Here is a 24,479-nt window from a genome sequence, read left to right as displayed (position 1 = left end):
GTCGGCTGCATGTCTTATACCAGACGACCTGACGTCATGGAAGAAGGGACAAAACAGACACAGGACCCAAGACTTGTCAGGCTGACTGAGGGTAACTTGCCAGCAGAGTACGCAAATGTAATGACTGCAACAGTGAAACACAAAGAACATCTGTGATGATGAAATAAACTAGAAGCCTTGTCAAAAAGCTAAATAAAAATTTTAATAAGGAAAAAAAACAGGTGCTGAAGACTCGTACAATCTTCTGCAGACTGCCCAAATACAGAACCTTTTCCATTTACCTTTCTTGTGGCTGGCTTCTAAGAAGCCAATACAATCCAGACTACCATTGTTGGAAGCCTGGGGTCTCTGGCTATGGTCAGAGGTGAAGTGATGCAGTTCTAATTTCATGGACTGCTGGTCTGGAGGAGGCAATCTGGATGGGCGAGTTAAGAAATCTAGACATTGAAACAACATCTAGAGGCTACAGGAAAGGGAAACCATGTCTATTTGGGCCAAAAGAGGCAATGAGGATCACAGTCTGGCTTTCAATATGAATTTTTTTTTTCATTAGAGATATGGAAAAGCACACAGAAGGCCTGGTGGGGAGGGGCAACTGAGTAACAGAGCTTCCTTCTGATTGACCCTGTGGAAGGACTGGGGAAAGCAACTGCTGCATCTGTGGTTGACATAGGAAACAGAGGTTGCACCAAGGTAGGTTGGCCCCAGCAACAGAAAATCAAAGTTGCCACGGTTGGCCTGAGGGGCCACCAATAAGGTTTCAAGAAGGACCCTGCTCAATCTGTCGGCTAAAACACTGGATGATCCCAGGATGCACCTTGCAATTAGAAAGCGGTGTGAAGACACTGCCATTGCCAAACTTGATGTCTCAGCACAGTGGGTAGAACTGCCCCCCCCCCACCCACCCAAGTTTGTTGGTGTACTATATCACAGTCATATTGTCTATATCAAAATCATGCCCTTGGGAAGGAGATCCTGGGATTCTTGCAACACTAGAACGACCACCCTCATTTCCAAGATACTGATGTGTAGATTTGGATTACAGGGATGATGCACCTTGGACCATCCTCCCTTCAAAAGCACCACTCCACCCTAGAAGGGAGTGGTCAGTGGCCATCTGTCAAAAGTCCATATGGAACATGGGACCCTCTGTTACTGAAGAGGAAAGAAGCCACCAGGCAATGTAATGTCTGCAGATCAGAGTCAAATCTTTGCATGTAATGGGTGAATGTTCCAGGACCACTGTACTGCTAGGGTCCATTGCAGCACTCTCGTGTGTAACTTAGCTGGTGGGACCATCCAAATCATGGCTGCCATCAGACTTGAGAGGCACAAGATCAAGCTCGCTAAAGGTAAGGGATGAAACACCCACATGGCCACTACACGCAAGGATAAAACTTTGGACTGGGGAAGGCCAGTGATCCATAGGTTACTATTGAGGCACCCTATACTGGGGTGCGTCAGATATTTGGCAAAATTTACTGGTATTCCTAAGTTTAGCAACAGGTGGTGTAGCAGCAGATCCTCTGATGCAGCAGGAAGGACACAATCACAGACAAAGGAAAACCTGGATCCCTAGCAGTTGAAAGTGTGCTGCCACCACTGCCATTATCTTTGTGAACACCCTGGGGGCTGTGATGAGACTGAAAGGCAGGGCTCTTAACTGGTAGTGATTAGTCACCAGATGGGTACAAAGGAATCTCCTGGAATGCCCCTCTAGTTTCACTTTATTGTAAGTGTCCTGGACATCTACTGAACACATCCAAAAGTCCTTCCTCAGCAGAGACAGTATGGACCGAAATCGTGATCATATGAAATTTTATCCATCTGTTTTACAAATTGATTTAGATGACAGATCTAGAATGGGTCCGAGATCCCCAGTTCTCTTTGGCACTAAAGAACTTCAAGTAGACTTTGGATTCTATCTGGTCTTGGGAGACCAGCTGGGATGATTTTCCAGCCGTTTTGAAACTTGTACTGTTGCTGGTTACCACCAAATCGTGGCAACATTATGCACTCTCCACTTTTTGAGGCAGAATGGGAAAGAATTTAATAACCTCTAGACATTCTCTTTAGCACCCATGAATCTGTTGCATTCTTCCAATCTTGTGTATGTAAAGACAAACACCCCCCCCCCCCCAACTGCCTGCAGAGTGAGCCACTCAAGGACACTTCTCTGAAAAGGACCATGGAAGCCCTGGTGGTGCAGTTCACCTCTGCCTCTACTCTGTACTCCCATCTCTGCCACAGGGAAGTCTTTCACCACAGAAAGAACCACATCTTTTCCCCCATTCTTTGATGCCTAGAGAAGGATTTTTGTGGGAGTTGAAAATCTGATACCCATTGCAGAGTCTTGCCATTTGGTTGGCTCCTGTTAAATGTCTAACTTTGGGTCTCAAAAGTGTTGACCCATTATAGGAAGCATTTACAGGGGACATATTAAATCTTTCTGAAAAATCCTATAAACTGGCATCCAGGTGCGACAACATACAGCGGTGCTTGCTACCCCAAACATGCCATCAGTGCACTGGAAAGCAGTTGTACGGCTACTTTAGAGGTTGACTGTAGAGTAGACAGTTGGTTGTCCATCTTAAAAACACCTGCAAGCAATATACCCAAGAGGAATTTGTAAAGTTCCTTAATCAAATCCCCCCGAAATTTAGTAACACGAGTCAAATAATTCAGGTGATCCGATATCAAAGGTATCAGATGCACAAGTTCATTTCCCAAACCTGTCCATCACTCTAGACTCCGTTGTTATGGATACGAACAGATTAACTTTCCTCAGAGGATTCTTTTTATGGCTGTTGCTATCTACCGGAAGACCCTTGCTCCAATGTTCTCGGTGTTTCAGAGCTGCCAAACTGTTTGCTTTCTAAGGGATGGGCTCTATTATATTAGGGTCCGTCCATACCCATTAAGCCAGAAAAATCTATCAGTGGATCAACTGGTGATACCACCCAGGATGACGAGCCAGAACCAAAAGCTTCCACCACCACCACTGACTTGTCAGTTGAGAGGTCTTGGGTGGACCATCTCGGTTTCATCAATTCAAGGATTTTGCAAAAGGCAAGGTCTTCAGAGGGGGAGCTGGGAGACCCTTTGTGTTCATCCAAACTGGTGTCTGCAGTGAAGGACTCAGGAGATAGGTATGTGCTTCCCCTTGCAAGTCTGCTTCTTATGGACCACTTCTGCTGGGAGATCAGAACACACAGAATCAGACAGAGGAGCTTGTGGTTCCGACTGTCCCTATATGGCAGGACGACAGGAGGAAAAATACTGTGGGGGTTTTGATGGATCTGAACTGGCTGAAGGGGCCTTCTCCTTAAAGCACAGCTAAGACCCTGTGGAAAGCCTCAAAGACACAATCAGCTCTGCAGACCTACCTCTGTTCAAAGAGACAAGGATCCCTCGGCATCAATGATCCTCACCCCAAAGCAGACCTGTGATCGGAACCCTCAAGGGCAAAGGCCCAGAGAAGTAGGGATGGCTCCAAAAGCCTCTGTCAATCTGTCCCCCAGCACTAACAACACTTCAGAAAACCCCAAGCTGGATCAGAGTCTTGAGAAAAAGAGCAGGGTGTCAACAGGATGACAAGACTTCAGGATAATTGGGGAGAATGATGCCAGGGGTGGTCTAGATCATCTCCTTTCCTGGAGAATGGAGCCTCATGTTCCAGTTCTGGTGAGAACCGGGGCCGAGCAGTATAGTAGCAGTGCTACAGTAACAGAGCAGAGGAGCTGCTGGTTCAGACCTCAGAGCAGATTTCAGATCTAGGGAATATTTCCTGGATTAATCCAAATCAGGCTCTATCCTCTCAGCCCTTCCCTACCTTTGGGTTTTTCCTTAGGCTTGGATTAATTCACTTTTAGGAGGAGATATAAAGAACCTGCAGATACTGAAGCTCCTGGGTTTACTCCCTCGGCAATCAGTTTTGATCTCAGTTTGAAGAGCCCTGGTACTAAAAGTATACAGGATTGGAAATCCATATCCAAGTGGACAGGGCCCAAACAATACATGGAACAAATGGAGGATTTCGAGGCAACTTGTGCCACACTGAATACACTTCATAAACCCCTGGGAGTCGGACAGCAAGTCACTGCTCCCAAAAAAAAAAAAAAAAACACAAAGAACCAAGTAGATACTACTGTACCACTTAAGTATATATATTAGGATTCCATAAAAATTTAAACACAGTTATAGACTTGACAGTAATGGCTTACATATCTGAAAAAAAGTTACTTCTCAAACTATGCCATGAATGCTAAATAGAAAGTAGAGTTTTGTACCTACCATAAAATGGAGATGTTGAGTGTATTCACTGCTTCAGTCATTACACTCGAGTTATCCTACCGTCAGGCGGTCCCGCAGTTGGCCAGAGTTCCAAAGTCTTGTTCCGGTGTCGGTTGCTGCCGCTTCTTCCCTGACGTCAGTGCGCCAGGGATATACAAGATGCAGCCGATGCCATTTTCTTCAGTTTTCTTGCCCCAGATGTCAGGTGCCCCCAAATAGGTAGGCAATACATATTGCTAATAAAACATACATAAAAAGTAAAACCGAAACCTTCAGTTATCAGCAAATACACCACATAGGCAGTATAGGGTAGAAAGGTATAGACAAGTACCAGCTAAGAAAGAGGGGATGGAGGGAGAGTAACTTGGACTGCAGCAGTGAATACACTAGAACATCTACATTTATGGTAGGTAAAAAACTGTACTATGTTAATTGTGTTACACTGCTGCAGTCATTACACTTGGGTTGAATCCCAAAGCTGAGGTAGGGTGGCTGGTTCTATAGAGGATTTGGGGTGGCTACAAGGCCCTGCAGCACTGCAGTGGCAAAGCCAGCTCTGGATTTAGAATAAAGAGGCAAGTGATAATGTTTGGTAAAGGTGTGCACTGAACTCCCAAGTTGCAGCTTCCAGGATATCTTTGATAGGTACTCCTCTAAGGTAGGCGGTTGAAGTGGCTGTTGCCCTGGTGGAATGTGGCTTAATGGTGCTAGGTACAGTTTTCCTATGCTGTGTGTAGCCGAAACGGATACAGTGTCCTATCCGCTTTGAAATAGTCTGCTTTGAAATGGCCTTCCCGTGTTCCTGCAGCATATGCTACAAACAATTGCTCAGTTTTCCTGAAAGCTTTTGTTTTGGCCAAGTAGAAACGTATCAGTCTGTGTAATGTCCAATGAATGCATAAGTCTCTCCCCTTTAATCTGGGGATTTGGATAAAAAGTTGGCAAATGAATAGTTTGGTTAAGAGCCACACTGGAGACCACCTTTGGCATAAATGAAGGATTTGTTCTTAAAGAAACTCTGTCTTGGTGAAAAATGATGAAAGGCTCCACTGCCATTAATGCCTGTAACTCTGAGACTCTTCGTGCTGAGGTTATTGCCAGAAGCAGAGCAGTTTTCCATGATACATATTTTAATTCTGCTGAATGGGCTGGCTCAAAAGGAGGTAAAGTTAGTTTTTCAAAGACAAAATTGAGGTCCCAAGTTGGTGTTGGTGCTCTCCGGGGCGGTCTTATGTTTTTAGCCCCTCTGAGGTACTGTTTTAGCAATGGATGAGAGAAAATAGGAGGATCTGTGTTGTAATGAGCCGAGATGGCAGAGGCGTGGATCTTAATGGATGAAAAGGATAGGCCTTTGTCCAGCATCTCAGTTAAGTATTGTAATATCTGAGGAATATTTTTTTTTTTGAGTCAGAAGATGCGGAATTGGAGGTAAAATCCATGGTGGGCCTTGAGCTAAGTTCTTTAAGATTGGGTACCAGTGCTGGTGTGGGTACCAGTGCTGGCGTGGCCAGTCTGAGGCAATCAGGATAATTTTTGGCTTTCTTGTCTGGCTTTTAGGAGTACCTTTGAAAGGAGAGGCAGTGGTGGGAAGGCATAAACTTTTAGGCTTTTCCAGCTGAAAAAGAGAGCATCCACTTTCCATGCTTGTGTGTGGTAAATCCTTGTGCAGAAATTCTGTAGTTGACAATTCATTGGGGAGGAAAAAGATCTATGTCTGGGCTCCCCCCATTTCTGTGTTATGCTGAATACTTGTGGATTTAGTTTCCACTCGTGAGGATCCATGATGTTTCTGCTTAAGTCGTCTGCCAGAGTATTTTTCTTTCCTGGCAAGAATTGTGCTTGCAGATGAACTTGATAGGTTAGAGCCGTGTTCCACAAGGTCATGGCTTGCCTGCAGAGGGGATAAGAATGAGTGCCCCCTTGCTTATGTACCACATAACTGTGGTGTTGTCTGTCTTTAGTAATAGTTGTCCTGGATGCAGAAGGTCCTTGAAAGCTGTTAGGGCATTTTGTACAGCTAGCATCTTTTTGATTGATTTGAAGATGCATTTGGTCTGCATGCCACTTGCCCTGAATACATTTTCCTGCCATGTGTGCTCCCCAGGCATAATCTGAAGCATCTGTTAGTGTCTGCCTGGCTGTGGGTAGAGTGAAAGGCTGTCCCTTGTTGAGGTGACATGCCTGTGCCCACCATCGAAATTCCTGTTGTAGGCAGGTAAGTGGAATTACTGCTTCCAAACTGTGACAGTGTTTGGTCCAAACACTTTTTAGGCATCATTGTAATTTCCTCATATGCAGTCTGGCATATGGTATCAGTAATATGCAGGATGCCATGAACCCAAAGGCCTGCAGAATTTTTCTTGCAGGGAGTTGGGTTTTTGTTGCAGTCAGTTGCCTTTGCTGGTCTGGCGTGAGATATGCCATCTAGGCCATTGTATTTAAGCTGGCACCCAGGAATATTCTCTTGTGAGGGCACTAGTTTTGACTTCTTTTCGCTTACTGTGTACCCTAGGCAAATTAGCAATCTTTTTACAAAAGCCAGATGCTATAGAAGAAAGTCCCTGCTATCTGCTTGAATAAGGCAGTCGTCCAAGTATGGGTATATTTGGATTCCTTTTTGTCTGCAAAATGCAATTACTGGTGCCAGGCATTTTGTGAAGACCCTGGGCGCAGTAGATAAGCCAAAGGGCAGTGCAGAGAATTGGTAATGCATTGAACCAGCTATGAATCTGAGGTATCTTCTGCAATTTTGTCTGATAGGGCCATGCAGGTATGCCTCTGAGGTCCAAAGTAACAAGCCAAGCCTTCTTGCTCAGCATGGGAAGAAGCTGCTGAAGAGTCAACATTTTGAATTTCGGAACATCCAGGTAAGTAATTAGAGTAGAAAGGTCCAGTATGGGTCTCCAGGCTTTGTCCTTTCTGGGTACCAGGAAAAGTCTCGAGTAAAATCCTTGCCCTTGTTCCTGTTGTGGCACTTTTTGAATAGCTCTCATGTCCATGAGGGCTGCAATTTGTTTTTGTGCCTCTGCCCATTGATTTAGTGGCAGGTCTGGCATTCCTTTTAGCCTTGGTACAGTGTGAAAGTGGAACCTGTAACCTTGAGACACAATATTCAGAACCCATTTGTCTTGGGTGACTGTATGCCAATTTTGTGAAAAAGTGCTAGTTTTACACCTAAGGGAGCTTCCAAAAGGTAAGTGCTTGGCATTTGAAGGGGGAATTCATTGGTACCGTTTCCTATAAGGTTGTGACTTGTCTTCTCCTTTTGGGGCTGAAGCACCCCACTGTCGTGGTCTGTAAGAGCCTTGTGGCAGAGATCTGCCTCTTGGGTGTCTGTATCTGCCTCTTTGTGGTATGTCAGACACTGGAAAGGACCAATTTTTGGAGGGCCAATTTCTGCTAAATCGAGGTGGCTGTACCTGTAAGAAATCCTTCACTGTTTGCATAGATTTTGCCTTATCCTTCATTTTCTTTAATACCTCTTCTGCCTTAATACCAAATAAAATATCCTGTTGTAAAGGAGCATCTAATAATTTAGCCTTAACATGATCAGGTAAAACTTGTTCTTTTAACCAAGCATGCCTTTGCATCACAGATCCTGTAACTGCTGCTCTACAGGAAGCCTCCTATGAATCAAAACCACATTGCAGAGTATGTTTTCCCACTTGTTCAGCTGCATGCAATAAATCCTGCATTTCCTTATAGTCAGGATGTTCTGAACTTGTAAGCATTTTCTGTTTTAACAGAGACATTAAATATTGTTGGTATTTAATCATGTGAAACTGGCAATTTAAAGCCCTCACTGCTAAAGTTGCAGAAGTGTAAACTTGTCTTCCCCCATCTGTCCAATGCTCTAGAATCCCTGTCAGAGGAAACTGGATTTCTAGCTGTGGAAGCCTTGACCCCTTTGGGATCCTGGGAAATGGTTCCTGGGTCAGCAACAGGGTTTTTATAAAGAAATTTGAGAGAGTCAGGGACTCTGTAGTACCAGTCTGGCTTAACTGGAGCAGGGGATAAAGAATCAGGATTTAAACTGGATTCAGAGAACACATCATCCACAATATCTAACACTGGCGGAATAGCAAGGGGCCTGTGCTGAGGCAATAAAAGAAAGTCTGAGCCTTTTCTTGGATTCTGAGTAATCCTGGCCCTCCCAATGGAAATGCTCCCTCATGGTATGTAAAGTTTCCCCAAAAGAGTAATCCTCAGGAGGAGAGGCTGAAGGAATTGATTCTTCAGCATCAGAGTCCTCATAGGGGGGTAAAGAGTATCCCTGGTCTGAAGAAATGGAAACCTGGTCAGAGGAATCATAGTCTGTATCCTGCCTAGGCCTTTTATCTGGAGGGGGATGGGAACTCCCGATCAGAGTAATTAAGTCTTCAGCCATTTTAAGCATCTGTTTTTTAGGCATGGAGGCCTGTCCAGGTGAATGCTGTACTTGCTTCTTTGTCTTTAATGGAGTTTTAGACTTGGCTGTAGATTTAATGGTAAGTTGTGAAGGTCTGAAAACACCCTCAGAAGCAGATGCCTGCTCAACGGCTCCAGACCCATCTGAGGGGTTAGGTTCTGTAGGCCCAGTACCTTGAGTTTCCAGAGGCCTAGACATCTCCACATGGGAGTAGGAGGTGGCCTGTGGCTCTGAGGTAGCAGGTGTCAGGGGCTGCAAAAGTGAGTACTGGCGACTGGTCTAGAAAAGGCTTAATCGTCCGTTTTGTGCATTTTTTGTGTATTCCGGTCGGTTGTTTCGACTGCATGGTATAATTGAACCTTCGGCCAAAGTAATGGCGAGCAAAACCAAACCGACATTTAATAGTGCATTTGTTAAATCTAGCACAAAACCGACTAGTGACGTCATGGACTGGGCCTAGGCATGGAATACAGTAAGAATGAAAATCCTTATGAATTATTTGCTTCCCACAAGAAATACAATTATTAACTTTTACTAACATCGGTCTGAGGCAAGAAAAAGTTTCCCCAACGGGGTACTTGGCTTTATTGAAGACTTTGGTTCGAGTCGGCTGACTGGCACTTGCGAACTGCTTTTGCTTCGGGCACCGCGCGGCAAGAAAGACTGAAGAAAATGGTGTCAGTTGCATCTTGCGCACTGACGTCAGGGAAGAAGAGATAGCAACCGACGCCGGACCAAGACTTTGGAACTCTGGCAGACTGCGGGACTGCCTGACAACAGGATAACTCAAGTGTAATGACTGCAGCAGTGAAACACGGTGAACATCTACAGTTACCCAACTCTATACTAATCTAAAAAGCTAAATATCAAATCACAATTTAAGTAGAAAAACTAGAAAGACTGAGTTAAGAAATTCTTGGTAAGGAAGGAGTAATATCTTAAATCCTAGAAAAAGGATACATGCTGCAAAAGGGAGTGCTCAAACACATCCAAAGTTTTCAGCACATGAGATCTGAGGAGTTTGGGTGGAACATAGGGAATTGCATGTACGGGAAAGGTCAAGAGTCCTGGAACCAAAAAGAAGGTCTGTGCCAATTTCAATCTGACAACCTATATGGCTACTCAGGCAAAATTAAACATTGGATCCTACTTTACTTCATTCTTGGTGGCGGTGAAGACAGAAATCAGAAAATCTTACTTTCACAGCCAAGTGGTCCTCCCAGTCATTGGTCAGACTTTTGTAGAATTCTCCATACTCCTCATTGGTGATGTCATCAGGGTTTCTGGTCCAGATTGGTTTAGTCTTATTTAATTCCTCCTTGTCAGTGTATTTTTCTTTGATCTTCCTTTTCTTCTTCTTTTCACCCTTCTGCTCCTCTTCATCATCAGAGCCTACATCTTCAATCTTGGGTTTGTCCTCCTTTTCAGTCTCATCCTTTGCTTCCTTTTCTTCTACTTCATCATCACTCACTTCCTTGTCACGTTCCTTTTCAACCTGCAAAGCAAAACAGATACTATTTAAAGCCTTTTCAAAAGGTATTAAAAAAAAGTTTATATCTCAACTCAAGTTAAATTATGCAGCAAGAAAGTAGAGCAGTGCAAGTAAACTTACCATAACAATCTGATATTAGAATAGTTCAGTCATTGTAACTGAAGCTACAAGACACATCCTGCAATGGTTTGGACCAGAAAAGCTCCCACAGCTTTAATGCACCTTCCACATGAGATGCATTAGCCACAGTACAGCTCAAGGAAAACAGTACGTAAAGTGTGGATAAGGATGTCAAAACTTCAGAGCTTTGCATCGGAGGCTAGAGCACTGCCAGACAGGAAGTACTAAAATTCCATGTACTGGCTAAAACAGTAAGAGGGAGAATTCCAAAATGGTTGTACACTGATCAACAGCTTAATTTCAGCTCTCAGTGAGAGAATAGAAAGGAAGCCAGAGAAATTGTCTGTTTGGGTAAAATTCAGTTAGTGGTCAAGTACACTGCTAAAAGCCACAAGAAATGTAGAGAACCTGGGAAAATCAACCAGAAAAGTGGGGAGAGAGAGGGGGGAAAAAAACACTGGCTTTGAAGAATCCTGCAAACATTCAGCAAAAGGCAGTTCAAGCTTCAGCTATGGTACTAGAGAACACTTAACAGTAAATTAGATTACGATGAATCAATGTACTCGATAGGATTAAAACACAATGAAAAGAGCACTCAAAACAAAAATGCTGGAAAAAAAAGGTGTACTTCTACTGCAGTGGTGAAGAAATTCGATGTTATGGGCAAGCAGGACTTTCATAAATGTACTATGCTCACTAGTAAGCACAACTGTATGCTTTCCTTTTCCCAAAGACTAAAGCGGTGCACTGCAGGGGTGTAAAAGCGTACTGATCACTTAGAAACAAGATAATTCCCCACAAGGGTGGATGTTTAGAATAAGGTCCTTGACTTAAGCAAAGACTTTTGCAAGCAAACAGTCTTGAAAAATAACACCAGATTATTAAAGGTCTGAAAAATGCTCAAGTTTCTTGCATTTGCAAAGATAAACAGCTCTTTTTTTCCCATTAGCACAGATTCGCAGCAGGTGTGAAATTTGCAGCTGAAAGCAGTTGGCCAAGATAATTTTGTACTTTGTAATCTGAAAGAAATTTACAAAGATTACTTCATGCATCACAGTACTTTTTTCCTCACTGCTGACTACTTTTACATGAAGTCCAGCTGTCTGGAGGTGCAAGCAATTAATCCTGGGAGTTCTGAATGTTTGTCGAGTGAAATGCAAACTTTAAAGGTACAATGGCAAGCAGTTCAAGTCTCACATTATGGGAAGTGAATAAAAAAGGCAGCATCCTCCCCAGAAGCCTTAGTACTTCAAATTGTGCATGGTTCTGTTAAATTTTAGATTTAAAAGCAGTGCATTTTGCTTAGAGCCAAGTTATTTTCTGAAAGCATGAAAGCTTTTCCACATCTGGAAGGGGAACTGAGCTAAGAAAAGAAGTGTGTGTTAAGTGGTAACACAAGCTGTAGCATTTGCTCTAGCATGGGTAATTAATTTTAGATTAGGTACAGTGTGGGTGCATCTGAAGGGTTAAACAATTTGTTGATCATAGTTTTGCACATCTGTTCTGCAATGGGACTGCTCTTAATGCATTAATTTGAGGGTTTTCATTAAAAGCAGAAAGTCTTGAAAATGTAATATAGGTTCCAATGGAGAAAAACTGTATAAAAAGATCAGCCTGCCAGACAAACTGCATGTGCCAGACAAAATGCAGAAATTAAGATTCAAAACAGTCAAGTAGATAATTGGTAACTAACTTTTAATACAATATACTGGCAACTCTATCCATACTGTCCAAGAACGTAAAGGACTTTACAGGTACAGACAAAAAGGAAAATAGTATTGAATTGTATAAAGAAATGCAGAGTGCGAACAATGCTGCAGGAGACATTTGGAAGGAAAAGAGCTTGTGAACTAAGGATTTTAGGATGGATATTCAGCAGAATACCAGAGACAAAAGAATGGGGGAGTAATACTGATTGCTACAGGGAACTCCAATAGTAATAGAACATGAAATATAATGGTAGATTTGTGGTAACAAGGAGTTAAGCAAGACAAATTATGCTAGCATATGTTCTACCACAAGGTGCTTATTTTGGGGAGAAATAATTGGCATTAACTAAGCAATATTATTTATAGGTAGACTAAAACCTGGTTTTTGATAATGAAAATGTGTCGGAGAACTAAACAGGAAAATGTAACAAGAGGGAACACTTCTGAAGTGTGATGAATTTGTTCATATTGAAGACATAAGTAGAACTCTGACAGAATACTCTGAGCATACTCCTCAAAATGCAATAAATTGGTTAGACTGGATAGAATTAATTTCAGATCACACACCAATAAAAACAAACAAAAAAAAAACACAGGATAATGATGCAAGAAACTGCCATCTGTTTAGAGGAATTCAAGGAATGGATGGTGGAAACTATTCTGGAGCAAACAGAATAAAAATTTCTTCAGACAAGATAGCTAATGAGTGGGATAAAAATCAAAATGGGGTTGAAAAATAGGGCACAAAAAGATATTTAAATAAATAATTTAGGCAGGCTGACAAATGTTAAAGCTACAGAATCTAATTTCAGAGAACAAGAGGAATAACAGTGCTAAAGATAAGGTAGCATTTGGTAACGTGTTTTAGAAAGATTACTGTTGAGCACTGAGCACAACTTGGGAAATGGCAAACAGAAATGGTTGCTGCCAAACTTGAGAAGCTTAAAACAAGAAAAATGGATATCCTACAGAAATATTTTGGAAATTTGTATAAAAAGCAGAGGTATATAATCCAAGAAAATGCACACATGGAAATTTATAAAAGACAAAGCGAAGATTAGAGTAAGACTATGCTCAACTAATCGTTACGAGAAAAACTGAAGTATAAAATCGACCAGGTGTAGGTAAACAGTAGACGGTACAATGATCACTGCTGCAGTAGCCTTAGCTATAAGGGTTAGACCCTGAACAATGATACAACAGCCAGCCAGCTTCCAAAGCTTTGGGGCACCTTCCACACACCCAAATTGTAAGGCAGATCCAGCAGAGCTGAGATTATGAGATCTTTGGTTGCAAAGCCCTTCATGGTTTTCCTGCCAGAGGTGCAGAGTCCTGAACTGCCAATGTCAGAAAGAAACCACTACCATGACAAACACACCAAAAATAAGGGGGTGGATGGAGGAGAATGATCACTGCTGCAGTAGCCACTTCTAACATCTGTCAGACGGTAAGTTAGAACTGTACTAGGTTCACCATACTGGTCAGTAATGCAGTAGCCTTAGCTATATGGACTAAAATTACCCTAATCTTACATTTGGGAGATGGAAGGAAAGTCCAGGAGCTCCTGGAGAATGGTCCTTGCCAAGCCTGATGTAGACCTAGAGAAAAAAAAAATAAAATCAAGCTTATAGTACTTCGCAAATATACACAGATGACCAAGCTGCAGCTTCTAGAACCCCTTTCCAAAAAGGGATAGATTAAGCCAAGGACCTAGGCCTTGACCCTATCCGGAAAAATTTTGTTGTGGTATTTAGTCTTAAACAGCCATTTTGAAATAGTCTGTATTGACTCAGGTTGTCCTTTCTTGCTGTTGCCAGGAAAAGAACAGCCAAATATCTGAAAGATTTGTCAAGATAGAACTAGAGTCGTCAGATGTCCAAGGTGTGGATCTTCTCACTCATTTTTAAAGTCCAAGAAAAATGGATAGTTTGGCTTGAAGTAAACTCTGATACCACTTTAGTCAAAAAAGACTAATCATTTCAAGAAACACTATCTGTGGAAAACCACAGCACAAAGCTTACAACTCGGATTCTTCTGACCACTGCAAGAAGAAATTCAGTTAAACTGTTTTCAATGTTAAGAACCTCAACTCAGCCAGATCAGTTTACATGGAGGAAGTGTTGAGATCTTTGTTTTGTTTTTAATGTCTTCTGAAGGTGCCATTGGTTTTCTTGGAGGTTTCTGAAGTAACACCTTCGTCAAAAGCATTTCAACATTAGAAAGCCTTGAAAGAGGATCAGCCATTGGAACATGCTAAAATGGCCAGTAAGTGAACCATGACAGAGAAGTAAATCAGAATAGAGGCTCACCGATATTGTAAAACCAGAGAACTAGTCCTGAATGGGTTCTAGTTACATTTTTTGGCACGAACTAGAAAACGTTTTCCATTTTCTAATATATGATTCTTCTAGTAGCGGGCTTTCTTGCCTTCATTAGTACCTGCTGCATATCCTCAATGAATAAGTGCCTGAAGGAAATAAAGACCCTATCATTCAGGCAGTCAGCTGAAGTTGAAGTCCACCAGGACCAACCACAACTTAAAAAGAAAAAATAATAAAGGAACTGAGCCACGAAGGTCAGTCGCTTCACTAACAAACCAACTAAGTGCTTTCGCCAGGTGCAAAAATCTGGCTTCTTCAGAGTCATTAGGTTAATCAAAAAACTAATTTTAAATAGCAAACACCAGTGTCAAAGACCAATCAAGTGTTGAATTTGTGACATCATACAATTATCATTCCCACTTAAAGAGCACCCATAAAAATGTAATAAAATTAATAAAATATCTAAATCATATTCAACAAGTATATATTTAAAACACTAAAATGACATAGGAGTTAAAAGGTAAGACACAGTACTTATAAAATGTTAAAACAATAATGTTGTACATATATAACAACACACACCCTAACCTTTAAATCTTGTTAGCCCTAAGTTTTAAAACTGGCATTAGGTTAGTGCTGCCATTTAACACAGGCAAACTGAAGACATTCAGCCTGAGCTGCCATTGTAATTCCTAGGCCTCTACTTCAGCATTGACACCCCCCTTCACTACTATACACTATCACAAAAAATAAAAACTTTTTAAAATTCACAGTTTTACTGTGTACATAAAGTGCATTGTGCACATTGTTCTTAATACATCTCAGATGTTCAGAGATTCTATCACGCAGCCTGCAAATGGTTTTGCCAACGTAGAAACCATCACAGGCCACGGTTGACACATACAAGTTTGGTGCTGTTACAACTGCATTTACCAGGGCATGAAATAGAACTTGTATAATCCTTTACACCTAAATAAGGGCCATCATTAATAAATTGACAATACCTATACATGCCACACTTGGTCATTAATGAAGTATTATATGTCCTCCCAGCAGAGTCACTCTAAAGGAGGTTTTTTAAATTCTTACCCCTACCATAAACTATTTGTGGCTCTGTACCTAAAAATGTCTTTTGTAGTATTATTTAAACAAAACCTCCATCCATTTTTCAAACTATAAACAAGTTGAGGAGCTAATGAATTTTATTTCAACACAAATACATCCCCAGACTTCTTGGTATCTACCACATCTTGCACCACCAATACTTCATTTCTTAAAAACTGGGGTGTAGACCTCATCCCTTTTTCTCATAATCTCTAACATTTAGTAATAACTTGAGAGGGTACCCCCTTCAAGAAACATACCGATCAATTTAAAAAATTTCCTCCTTAAAAAACATGTTTTCACTTACTAGCCGAGATGTTCTCACTATCTGCCCTTTTATTGTGATATAGGTGGTATATGTAATATTATTAGAGACAACTGGAGAATTGTTTTAACAGATGAGAATATGACTAGAATTGTAGGGGACACAACCTAGATATATTTTTAAAAGAAATAAAAACCTGAAAGATATTGAGTCAAGAACCTATGCATTTTAAAAATTCAGGCATTAAGAAGGGAACTTACCCATGCCTACATTGCAAAGCCTGTAAGCACATTCTACAAGGGAAATGTTTTATACACCCCAGGACCAACAAGAATTACTTTTTGAATATGTATGCTGACTGGAACACACAAAATGCTGTCTATATTGCGAACTGTCTGTGTACAAACTGCAGACTTAAAGATAGAATTTTTAAGCATCTATCAGATATAAGGTTAAGAAAATAACACAATGCACTGTACAAGCATATAGAACTGCACAGTGATCATGTATTTGCCTTTATGGTTATATGTGTTGTAAACAGAAGGCAAAGAATGGGTGACCTGTACAATTAAACTGAATACAAAGATGCAATGGATTCTTAGACTGGGAGCCGACAAAGCCCCAGGATTAAATGACGTTGTCCCTTTAAAACAAGCTCTAGGAAAAAGGAGGGTAAATTATTGATTTTTATTGACTGTGTTGTACTATATTAGATGCTATGTTTTTACTAGTGTTTTATCATCTGATGAAGGGATTTACCCGAAAGCACTCATGATACTGCTTTTATTGTTTTAATAAAGTGAAGTTGCTTCATGTACAGCGTGGTAGTACTTGCCTCACTTTTGGATTTATTAGTCTTACAAATAGATTTAGGTACATTATTTTCCTGTGGGGAAAGAAAGCTTTAAATTGTGTCGCCCAACTAAGACATCAGGAATACAACCCTGTGTAAAGGGATCAAAAAGGATTCTAATGTTCTCTTGGAACCTGGAGTTTTTTTTTTTTTTTTTTTTTTTTTTTTTTAATACAAAGATCCCTCAACCCAAATGAGAAATTCCAGACGCTCTGAAAGAGACTCTACAAAGAGTAATCTAAATATGGAAAAAAATGGATACCCTCTAGCCCGCAACAAGCTATAATTGAAGCTAGGTCACTTAAGAGAACACTTTTGGTGGCATGGACAAGTCTAAAGGGTAAAGAAGAGAACGGATAATGTGATCCAGACACAAACCTTAAGAACCACCTAAAGTCTGGATGAAAATGAATGCGATAAGCAGCTTTTAAATGAGTTACCAGGAACCTTGAATGAGGAGGCGACAAGACTGAAGTGGCATCATTTTGACAATATGAAACATCAAGCAAGGTACAAGAAAAATCCAAAACTGGCACAATGACTCTTTGACATTAAAAAAACCTTGAACAAAATCCCTTCCCAATGTGGGAAGCAGGAGGAACTAGTTTTATTACTCGCTGGAACCGCATGCAATGAAGAACAAGTGAATACAAGTCTGATGAGGAATAACCTCCTGGCAAGGAGAAATATCCTCACTACCTTATGTACCCTTGATGAATGACATTCTGAACTAGTCAAACTGTTGCCAAAGAGAAAAGTGAATATGCAGACTTTCTGAAAAGGGAAAGTGACTACCAGGGTGGGGGTAATAAAGTCTCAAGTACTTAAAGAATTGGTCAGAAGGGATTCAAATTCTTTTAACATCCTTGCCATTATGACAAAATTGAATGAGGGGGAAAAAATCCCTGAATTAACCAAGCCCTTTCAGACTTTCGTGTTCCTTTGCTGCAGAGGAGATCAAAAAAGTGTAGTTCTATCCAAAAAGAAAGACATCCTCTCCTTTTTTGACAATATAGTCAGGTAAACCTCCGTAAAACAGTACCAGAATCACGACACACATACGACTGGTACAAAGGGAGAAACTAAATTTCTCAAGAAACTGAAGATCAAACATTCTTCATACTTTTGCAATTAGAACAATCTGAAAAATCAAAGTTATTTTCCTGTACCATTCAATAACCTTTTCCTCCTTACCAGAAAGCGCAGGATGGTTTGGCAGCAGTCAAATTGATGAAAAGTTGTGTACTTACGATAACTAGATATCCGTGTTGTCCATTTTCATTCCTCCTCACTAATGGGTCTCTGATCCGATATCGGATCAGACTGCTCAACTCCCCAGATAGTGTTTGCTGGTTGCTACAACTGTAGAGAAAGAAGTATCCAAGGTTCTGAATTTGAGCACTTCAGAAAGACACCAGGCCAGGGGGTGGACAGGAGGGATGAAAATGGACACAGATACCTAGTTATAGTAAAGTACATAACTTTTCAATCTGATGTTGCCCTTTTCATTTCTCCTCACTAATGGGTCAGTCTCCAGCTACATAATCCCTGGGTGGCCCTTAATTATGGACATGCCGGAGCATGGTTGAGCCAAAGGATGCCCAGGTCCTACAAATAATATCCAACTTGTAATGTGCAACAAAGGTAGGAGTTTTAGATGAAGTGGCTGCAGCACAAGCTTCAGCAATTGAGGCTCTGGTACAGAAAATGGATGAAGTAGCCATAGCCCCGGTGGAATGAGCCTTGGGAGATCAGGACAAGTCTCTCAGAGTAAATTAAATAGATAACAGACTCATCACTTAAATGAAATGCAAAACTGCCTGTCATAACCTGCTTGCTGAGGAGATGAACAGCTGATCAGGCTTCCTATAATTCTTTGTTCTGTAGAAGCAGAAACTTAAATAGTCTGTGAACATACATATGCAAAAAGGTACTCAGTTCTGTTCGAAAAGTTGGGGAAGAAAACTGGCAACAGAACTGATTAGTTAATGTTAGACTTCGTAGTCATGTTAGGCATGGAACACTTATTTGTTCTCAAGGATACTCAGCTTTGGGAAAAATGTAAGGTTTGGCTGACAAAGCTTGATGCTTCGATATTCTCTTAGCCGAAGCAATAGCTACCAAGATGAAATTCTTTTCTTGGAAAATTTATGTCACAAGAATCTGCCAGTTCAAAAGGCTTCTGGGTAAGGCCTTTCAATACCACCGTGAGATCCCGAGGGGGGAGAAGGATCTTTTATTTGGAAGTCTAAAATGAAAAACTCCAGGTCATGAAAGCCTCGTGTAGTTTGGAAAAAGGGAGGAATCTCTTCCCAGCATGAAAATTGGATATGGCAGCCAGCTAGAGTCTGATGGTGGAGAAACTAGCTCCATCTTGAAAAAGCATGCTAAGAAAAGGGAGAATAGACTGTAGATGCAGATTAAAGATCAATATTTTCCTTTGACGCACAAATAGAGAACCTCTTCCACTTGCTACTGTAGGCCTTTAGTGGGAACCCTCTGAAAGGCCAGGACAATGTCATGTATGGAAGGGGAGAGCCTGGATTTTTTTTTATAACTACTGGAATTGAAGAAACCATGCAGTCAGCGTGAGGGCATGAAGATCGGGAAGCTGCCTTTCTGACTGGTGAGATGAGATCCTGTATGAGATCCAGAATCCAAGGCAGATAAAAGTACAGTTTTGTATCTACCATAAATGTAGATGTTGAGTGCTAATACAGCTGCAGTAATCACATATGGGTTCTCTGCAGTCAGGCGGTCCCTCGGTCGGCCGAATTCCAAAGTCTAGGTCCGGCGTCGGTTGTCATTGCTTTCTTTCCTGACGTCAGTGCGACAGGGGTATATAAAAGACACAGCCGACGCCATATTCTTCAGTCTTTTTTGCCGCGCGGTGCCCGAAGCAAAAGCAGTTCGCAAGTGCCGGTCGGTCAGCTCCTGAATTTATGAAAAATTGGAAACTGAAGTCTTCTTTAAAGCTAAGTACCCCGTTGGGGAAACTTTTCTTGCCTCAGACCGATGTCAAAGTTAACAATTGTATTTCTTGTGGGAAGCAAATACCGCATAAGGATTTCCATTCCCTCTGCATACCTTGTTTAGGCCCAGACCACGACGTCTCGGGCTGCCGCTTTTGCGCGACTTTCAATAAACGCATTCCTATGAATCCATTTTAAACAGGTGCTCAAGTTGGATTCTGCTAGGTTTATCGTAATGCTCAGGTGGTTGAAGAGTCTCACTAGATAGTCTCTTGATTGCATCAGAAGATGCCTTGTTGGTGCAGTAAGGAACCAATCATTAACATATGGAAAAACCTGGAATCATGAGCAGCTACAACTGCCAAATATTTGGTAAACACCTAGGGGGCTGTGGAGTCTCCAAAGGGCAGCACCCTGAACTGGTAATGATTAGCCCCTAATTGAAAGTGTGAAGGACTTCTGGAGTGCCTGTCGATCTTGATACGATAATACAAGTCCTGAAGATCCGTGGAGCACATCCAATTGTCTAACAGTTGCAGGATGGACCAACCGTAACCATTCAGAATTTTGACTTGACAAAATGATTCAAGTTGCCGAGATCCAAAATAGGTCTCAGGTCCCCAGTCTTTTTGGCAATAAAGCAGCAAGAATAAGTTCTGAATCCTTTGTTTGGTCAGGATCTCTTGAATGACTTTTTGTAGAAGTTTTTGAACTTCTTGTAGTGTGTACTCTTGACTGTGGAACATTGGGGAGTCTCCTCTATGGACCTGGAGGAGTTGCACAAAAGGAAACTCAAGTCTTAAGCTATATTTAGCACCTACGAATTGTTATATTTGTCCAGGTACCGACGACCCCCAACTGCCTCCAGAGATGGATAGTCAGGCAGAGCTGGAAGCGTTCCCTGAAGCCCCGATTCTGTGGAACCCCTGCCTCTGGGGTAGCATCTGCCGTTGAAACCTCCCCCTCTGGTGGAAGTATCCCCACACGGGTGCTAAAAAGAGCCTTGTGACTTCCTGAACCAAGTTCTTACTGCATTGGCTCCTTAAAAAAACTCAGAGTAGAAAACTTGATCCCCACTGCAGACAAGGTTTTTCCTTCTGGCTCACTGCAGGTTAGTGCGTCTTTCACAAAAGGTCCAAACAAGGAGGAGCCATTAAAAGGAGCATTAATGAATTACGCCTTGAAGGATTCCACAAAGTCAAAGCTGCATCCAGGCTTTTCTCCCGATGGCTATGCCTATACTGGCTGCTCGTGAGGTGCCTTCCACAACATGTGAAAATCAACAGAGGAAATTGTGAGGGAAGAAAGAGTAGCCAGGTCCTCCCCAGACATGGTCTCAGTAACGGCTGAATAAATTCCTTAACCAGGTCTCTCTGCAGACAGGTGAAGTGTGCCAATTAGTTCAACCACCTCGGTGAAATAGGTAGCAGAAGTGTAAACACTGTTTACATGTCTGTCCAATCGACCCTCCTCGTTAGCTGGATGGCCAGTGGAGCTGTGCTAGCTCCTTAGCGGATGCTGCAAGGACAATGGCAGGAACACTTTTACTCCAATGCCAGACTCCGGAACCTACCATTGCACTTTGGGATAAGGACAACAACCATGTAGGATTCCTTCCAGGCCCAGAAGACTAGGGCAATCCGCTCATGCACCAGGGGAGTCACCCAGGACGCAGATGGGCCCATCCTGAAAGCCTCCAGAAACACACATTCCTCAGGAGGTTGGGCAGATTATCCACCTTTCTGCTGGAGTTCTAGGAAGTCTCCAAAGGAGACATCCTCAGGTGGTGACTGGGGATATCCTTCTCCCTCACTAAAATCAGTGTTCTCTGAGGGAATCCACAGAGATGTCTGTGCCTCCTTTTATATTTTTCCTTTCGAGTGATCTCCTCCGTGGGATGTTCTGGGGAGATAACAGAAGACAGGGAGACTCCTTGAAAGGTAGTGGTCTGGAGGCTCTCGGGACGAGAACGACAGGTGCTTAGATCGGATGAAAAAAGGGGTAGGATCCTAGGTGTGAGAACAAATCTAGAGAAAGCCCTTTCTGCAACCCAGAAGGCAGAATGGCCTGGGGAAGCCTCCTCTCCCTCCAAACCGAAGTTACTGGAAGAGAGTATAACCTACCCGCAGATCCAAAGCATCCCAACAGAACCAGACCCAAGCTGTCGAAAGCCAAAACCCCAAGGGGAAGTGACTGATCCGATAGAGCCAAAAAGTCAACCCCCTAGAGTCTGCAGCAACATCTCTGATACTGGGATCTACGGCTGTAAATGGAGCAGTTCGTCAGACACAGTCCGAGTTGAGGAAGGAAGCTTCCTCTGATCCAGACTCCCTTAGGTACCTAGGCAACTGAGATTCTGAAGCCAAGGGTCAGATCAGAAAAGGAGCCTGGAAGGAGGAGGAGCAGCCCTCACGGATCAAAGATGCGACAGATATGACAATACCCCCATCTGGATCGGTGTCCCAAGGAACTTTCTCATCATCCTGCCCATGTCAGCCTTGGTGAAGCTTCGTTGAGACCTGGAATAAACAGAGGATGCATGTCTTAACTTGGTAGGAGGTTTTAAGGACCTTTGAGGGAAGAGCTGGGGATATCAGTTCCACTTTGACGGCAGATGGCATGCTCCTAACCACCAGATCCAAAACAGAGGTGCTGGAAACAGGTGATGCTAAAATAATAGGATCCAAGGTCTTAGAAGTGCTCGGAGCCAAGGAAGAAGGATCATATAGATCTTTCAGAGCTGACAGTTGCCTCAAGGCCTTAGGAGCTGAAAAAGACCAATCCGAAGTAGTCTTCGGATCTGAAGATTTACAGGAGGTGCTCAGATCAGATGTTGATCCAGACCTTAGCCTTTTTCCTGCCATGTCTCGACTTTCCAGAAGAAGCCGAGAGGGAGCATTTGGAGCCAACATGCTTAAGAGGGGTTTGAACCCCCCCAAGAAAGTACAGTTGTGTACACTTACCATAAACGTAGATGTTAGAGTGTGTATTCACTGTTGCAGTCATTACATTTGGGTAATCCTGCTGGCAGGTTGCCCTCAGTCTGAATTCCAAAGTCCTGGGTCCTGCGTCAGCTGTCGCTCCTTCCCCGACGTCAGGCCGTCAGGGTTATAAAAGAAGCAGCCAATGCCATTTTCTTTAGTTTTTCTTGCCCCAGATGTCAGGTGCTCCCTAAAAGGGTAGCCAGAATTTATATCTATATATAAAATTACATGCAGCAATATAAACTTTACCTTCATCCACAAGCAAATACACCACACAGGTTGTATAAATTAGAGAAGGAAAGATAGGTTCCACCAGAAGAAAAGGGGGAATGGCGGGTGGGTAACCTGGACTGCAACAGTGAATACACTCCAACATCTACATTTATGGTAAGCGTACACAACTGTACTAGTGTTTCACTGTTGCAGTCATTACATTTGGGTAGATTCCCAAAGCTATGGTTGGGAGGCTGGAGCTAAATAGCATTAGGAGCGGCTACGAGACCCTGCAGAACTGCAGTGGCAAAGCCTGCCCTGGATTTAGAGTAGAGTGGCAGATGATAGTGCTTTGTAAAGGTGTGCACTGAACTCCAAGTAGCTGCCTCTAATATATCCTTGGTTTGTACTCCCCTGAGAAAGGCTGCTGAAGTGGCTGCAGCTCTGGTGGAATGTGGCCTAATGCCCTTAGGCACTGGCTTGCTATGGTATAAGTAGCAGAAACTAATGCAGTGGCCTATCCACTTTGAAACAGTCTGCTTTGAGATGGCCTTTACTTGAGATTCTGCAGCATATGCCAGTAGAAACTGCTCTTTCTGAAAACTTTGCTTCTGTCCAGGTAGAATCTAAGCTGTGTATGTCCAAAGAATGCAGAATTCTTTCCCCCTTGTTCTGTGGATTTGGAGAAAAAGTTGGCAGATGAACAGTTTGGTTAAGAGCCACACTGGACACCACTTTAGGCATAAATGTTGGGTTTGTCCTCAGGGAGACCCTGTCCGGATAAAAAATGATAAAAGGTTCCACAGCCATGAGTGACTAGCTCTGAAACTAGTCTTGCAGAAGTTATTCCTAAGAGCAGAACGGTTTTCCAAGATAAAAGCTTTATATCTGCAGTAGCAGCTGGTTCAAAAGGAGGCAGGGTGAGTTTTTCCAAGATGTAGTTGAAGTCCCATGCAGGCATTGGTGATCTCCTTGGAGGCCTTAGATTGTTGGCTCCTCTGAGGTACTGTTTTAATAAGGGATGAGAAAAGATTGGTGACTCTGCATTGTAATGGGCCGAAATGGCAGAGGCATGTATTTTAATAGATGAGAAAGATAGGCCTTTGTCCAGCATCTCAGTTAAGTATTGTAAAATCTGAGGAATATTTGGCACAGCTGTTCTGTTCCTTGTGCCTGGTTTCAAGCACAGAATCTCTTCCAATTTTCCAGCATAAGCTTTTCTAGTACTAGGCCTTCTGACTTCCAAAATGGCATCCATCACAGCTTTGCTGAGAGGTGTGTTTTGTATGACAACATTATTTGCCATGCTGCCAGGTTTAAAGCTCTGAGCTGTCTGTGCAGGATCCGATTGTTTTGCTGGGATAGTAGATGCGGTACTTGAGGTAAGGTCCAAGCTGGGCTTGGAGACAAGCTCCTTAATATTGGGTACAAGTGCTGGCGGGGCCAGTCTGGTGCAATCAGTATCATCTTTGGCTTCTCGTCTGACCTTTAGGAGTACCTTGCGGAAGAGAGGCAGAGGGGGAAAAGGCATATACTCCAGCTGAAGGATAGGGTGTCCACTTCCCATGCTTGTCTGTGATAAGTCCGTGTGCAGAATCTCTTTAATTGGTAGCTGTGAGGGGAGGCAAATAGATGTCCAGGCATCCCCATTTATTTATGTTGAAGACTTGTGGATCCAGCTGCCACTCGTGGGGATCCAAGAGGTTTCTGCTTAGTTCATCTGCCAGAGTATCTTTCCTTCCTGG

The 24,479-nt window shown here is 42.5% G+C and overlaps 1 protein-coding gene across 1 annotated transcript in view; it reads right to left on the bottom strand.

Annotated features, from left to right (window-relative positions):
- The window catches only part of LOC122804587 (heat shock protein HSP 90-alpha-like), an 856,879-nt gene that overhangs the window by 616,094 nt on the left and 216,306 nt on the right, over positions 1-24,479 (bottom strand). Inside the window, exon 5 of the mRNA XM_044074543.1 lies at positions 9,900-10,196. Within this exon, the coding sequence (XP_043930478.1) occupies positions 9,900-10,196 (297 nt within the window). The remainder of the gene's footprint in view (positions 1-9,899; positions 10,197-24,479) is intronic.

The sequence above is a fragment of the Protopterus annectens genome, chromosome 6.part0 (assembly GCF_019279795.1).
Source record: "Protopterus annectens isolate FY-2018-M chromosome 6.part0, PAN1.0, whole genome shotgun sequence".
Lineage (NCBI taxonomy): Eukaryota > Metazoa > Chordata > Ceratodontiformes > Protopteridae > Protopterus > Protopterus annectens.
The sequence above is the reverse complement of the archived record's forward strand: the minus strand, read 5'-3'. Positions and strand labels throughout refer to the sequence as shown.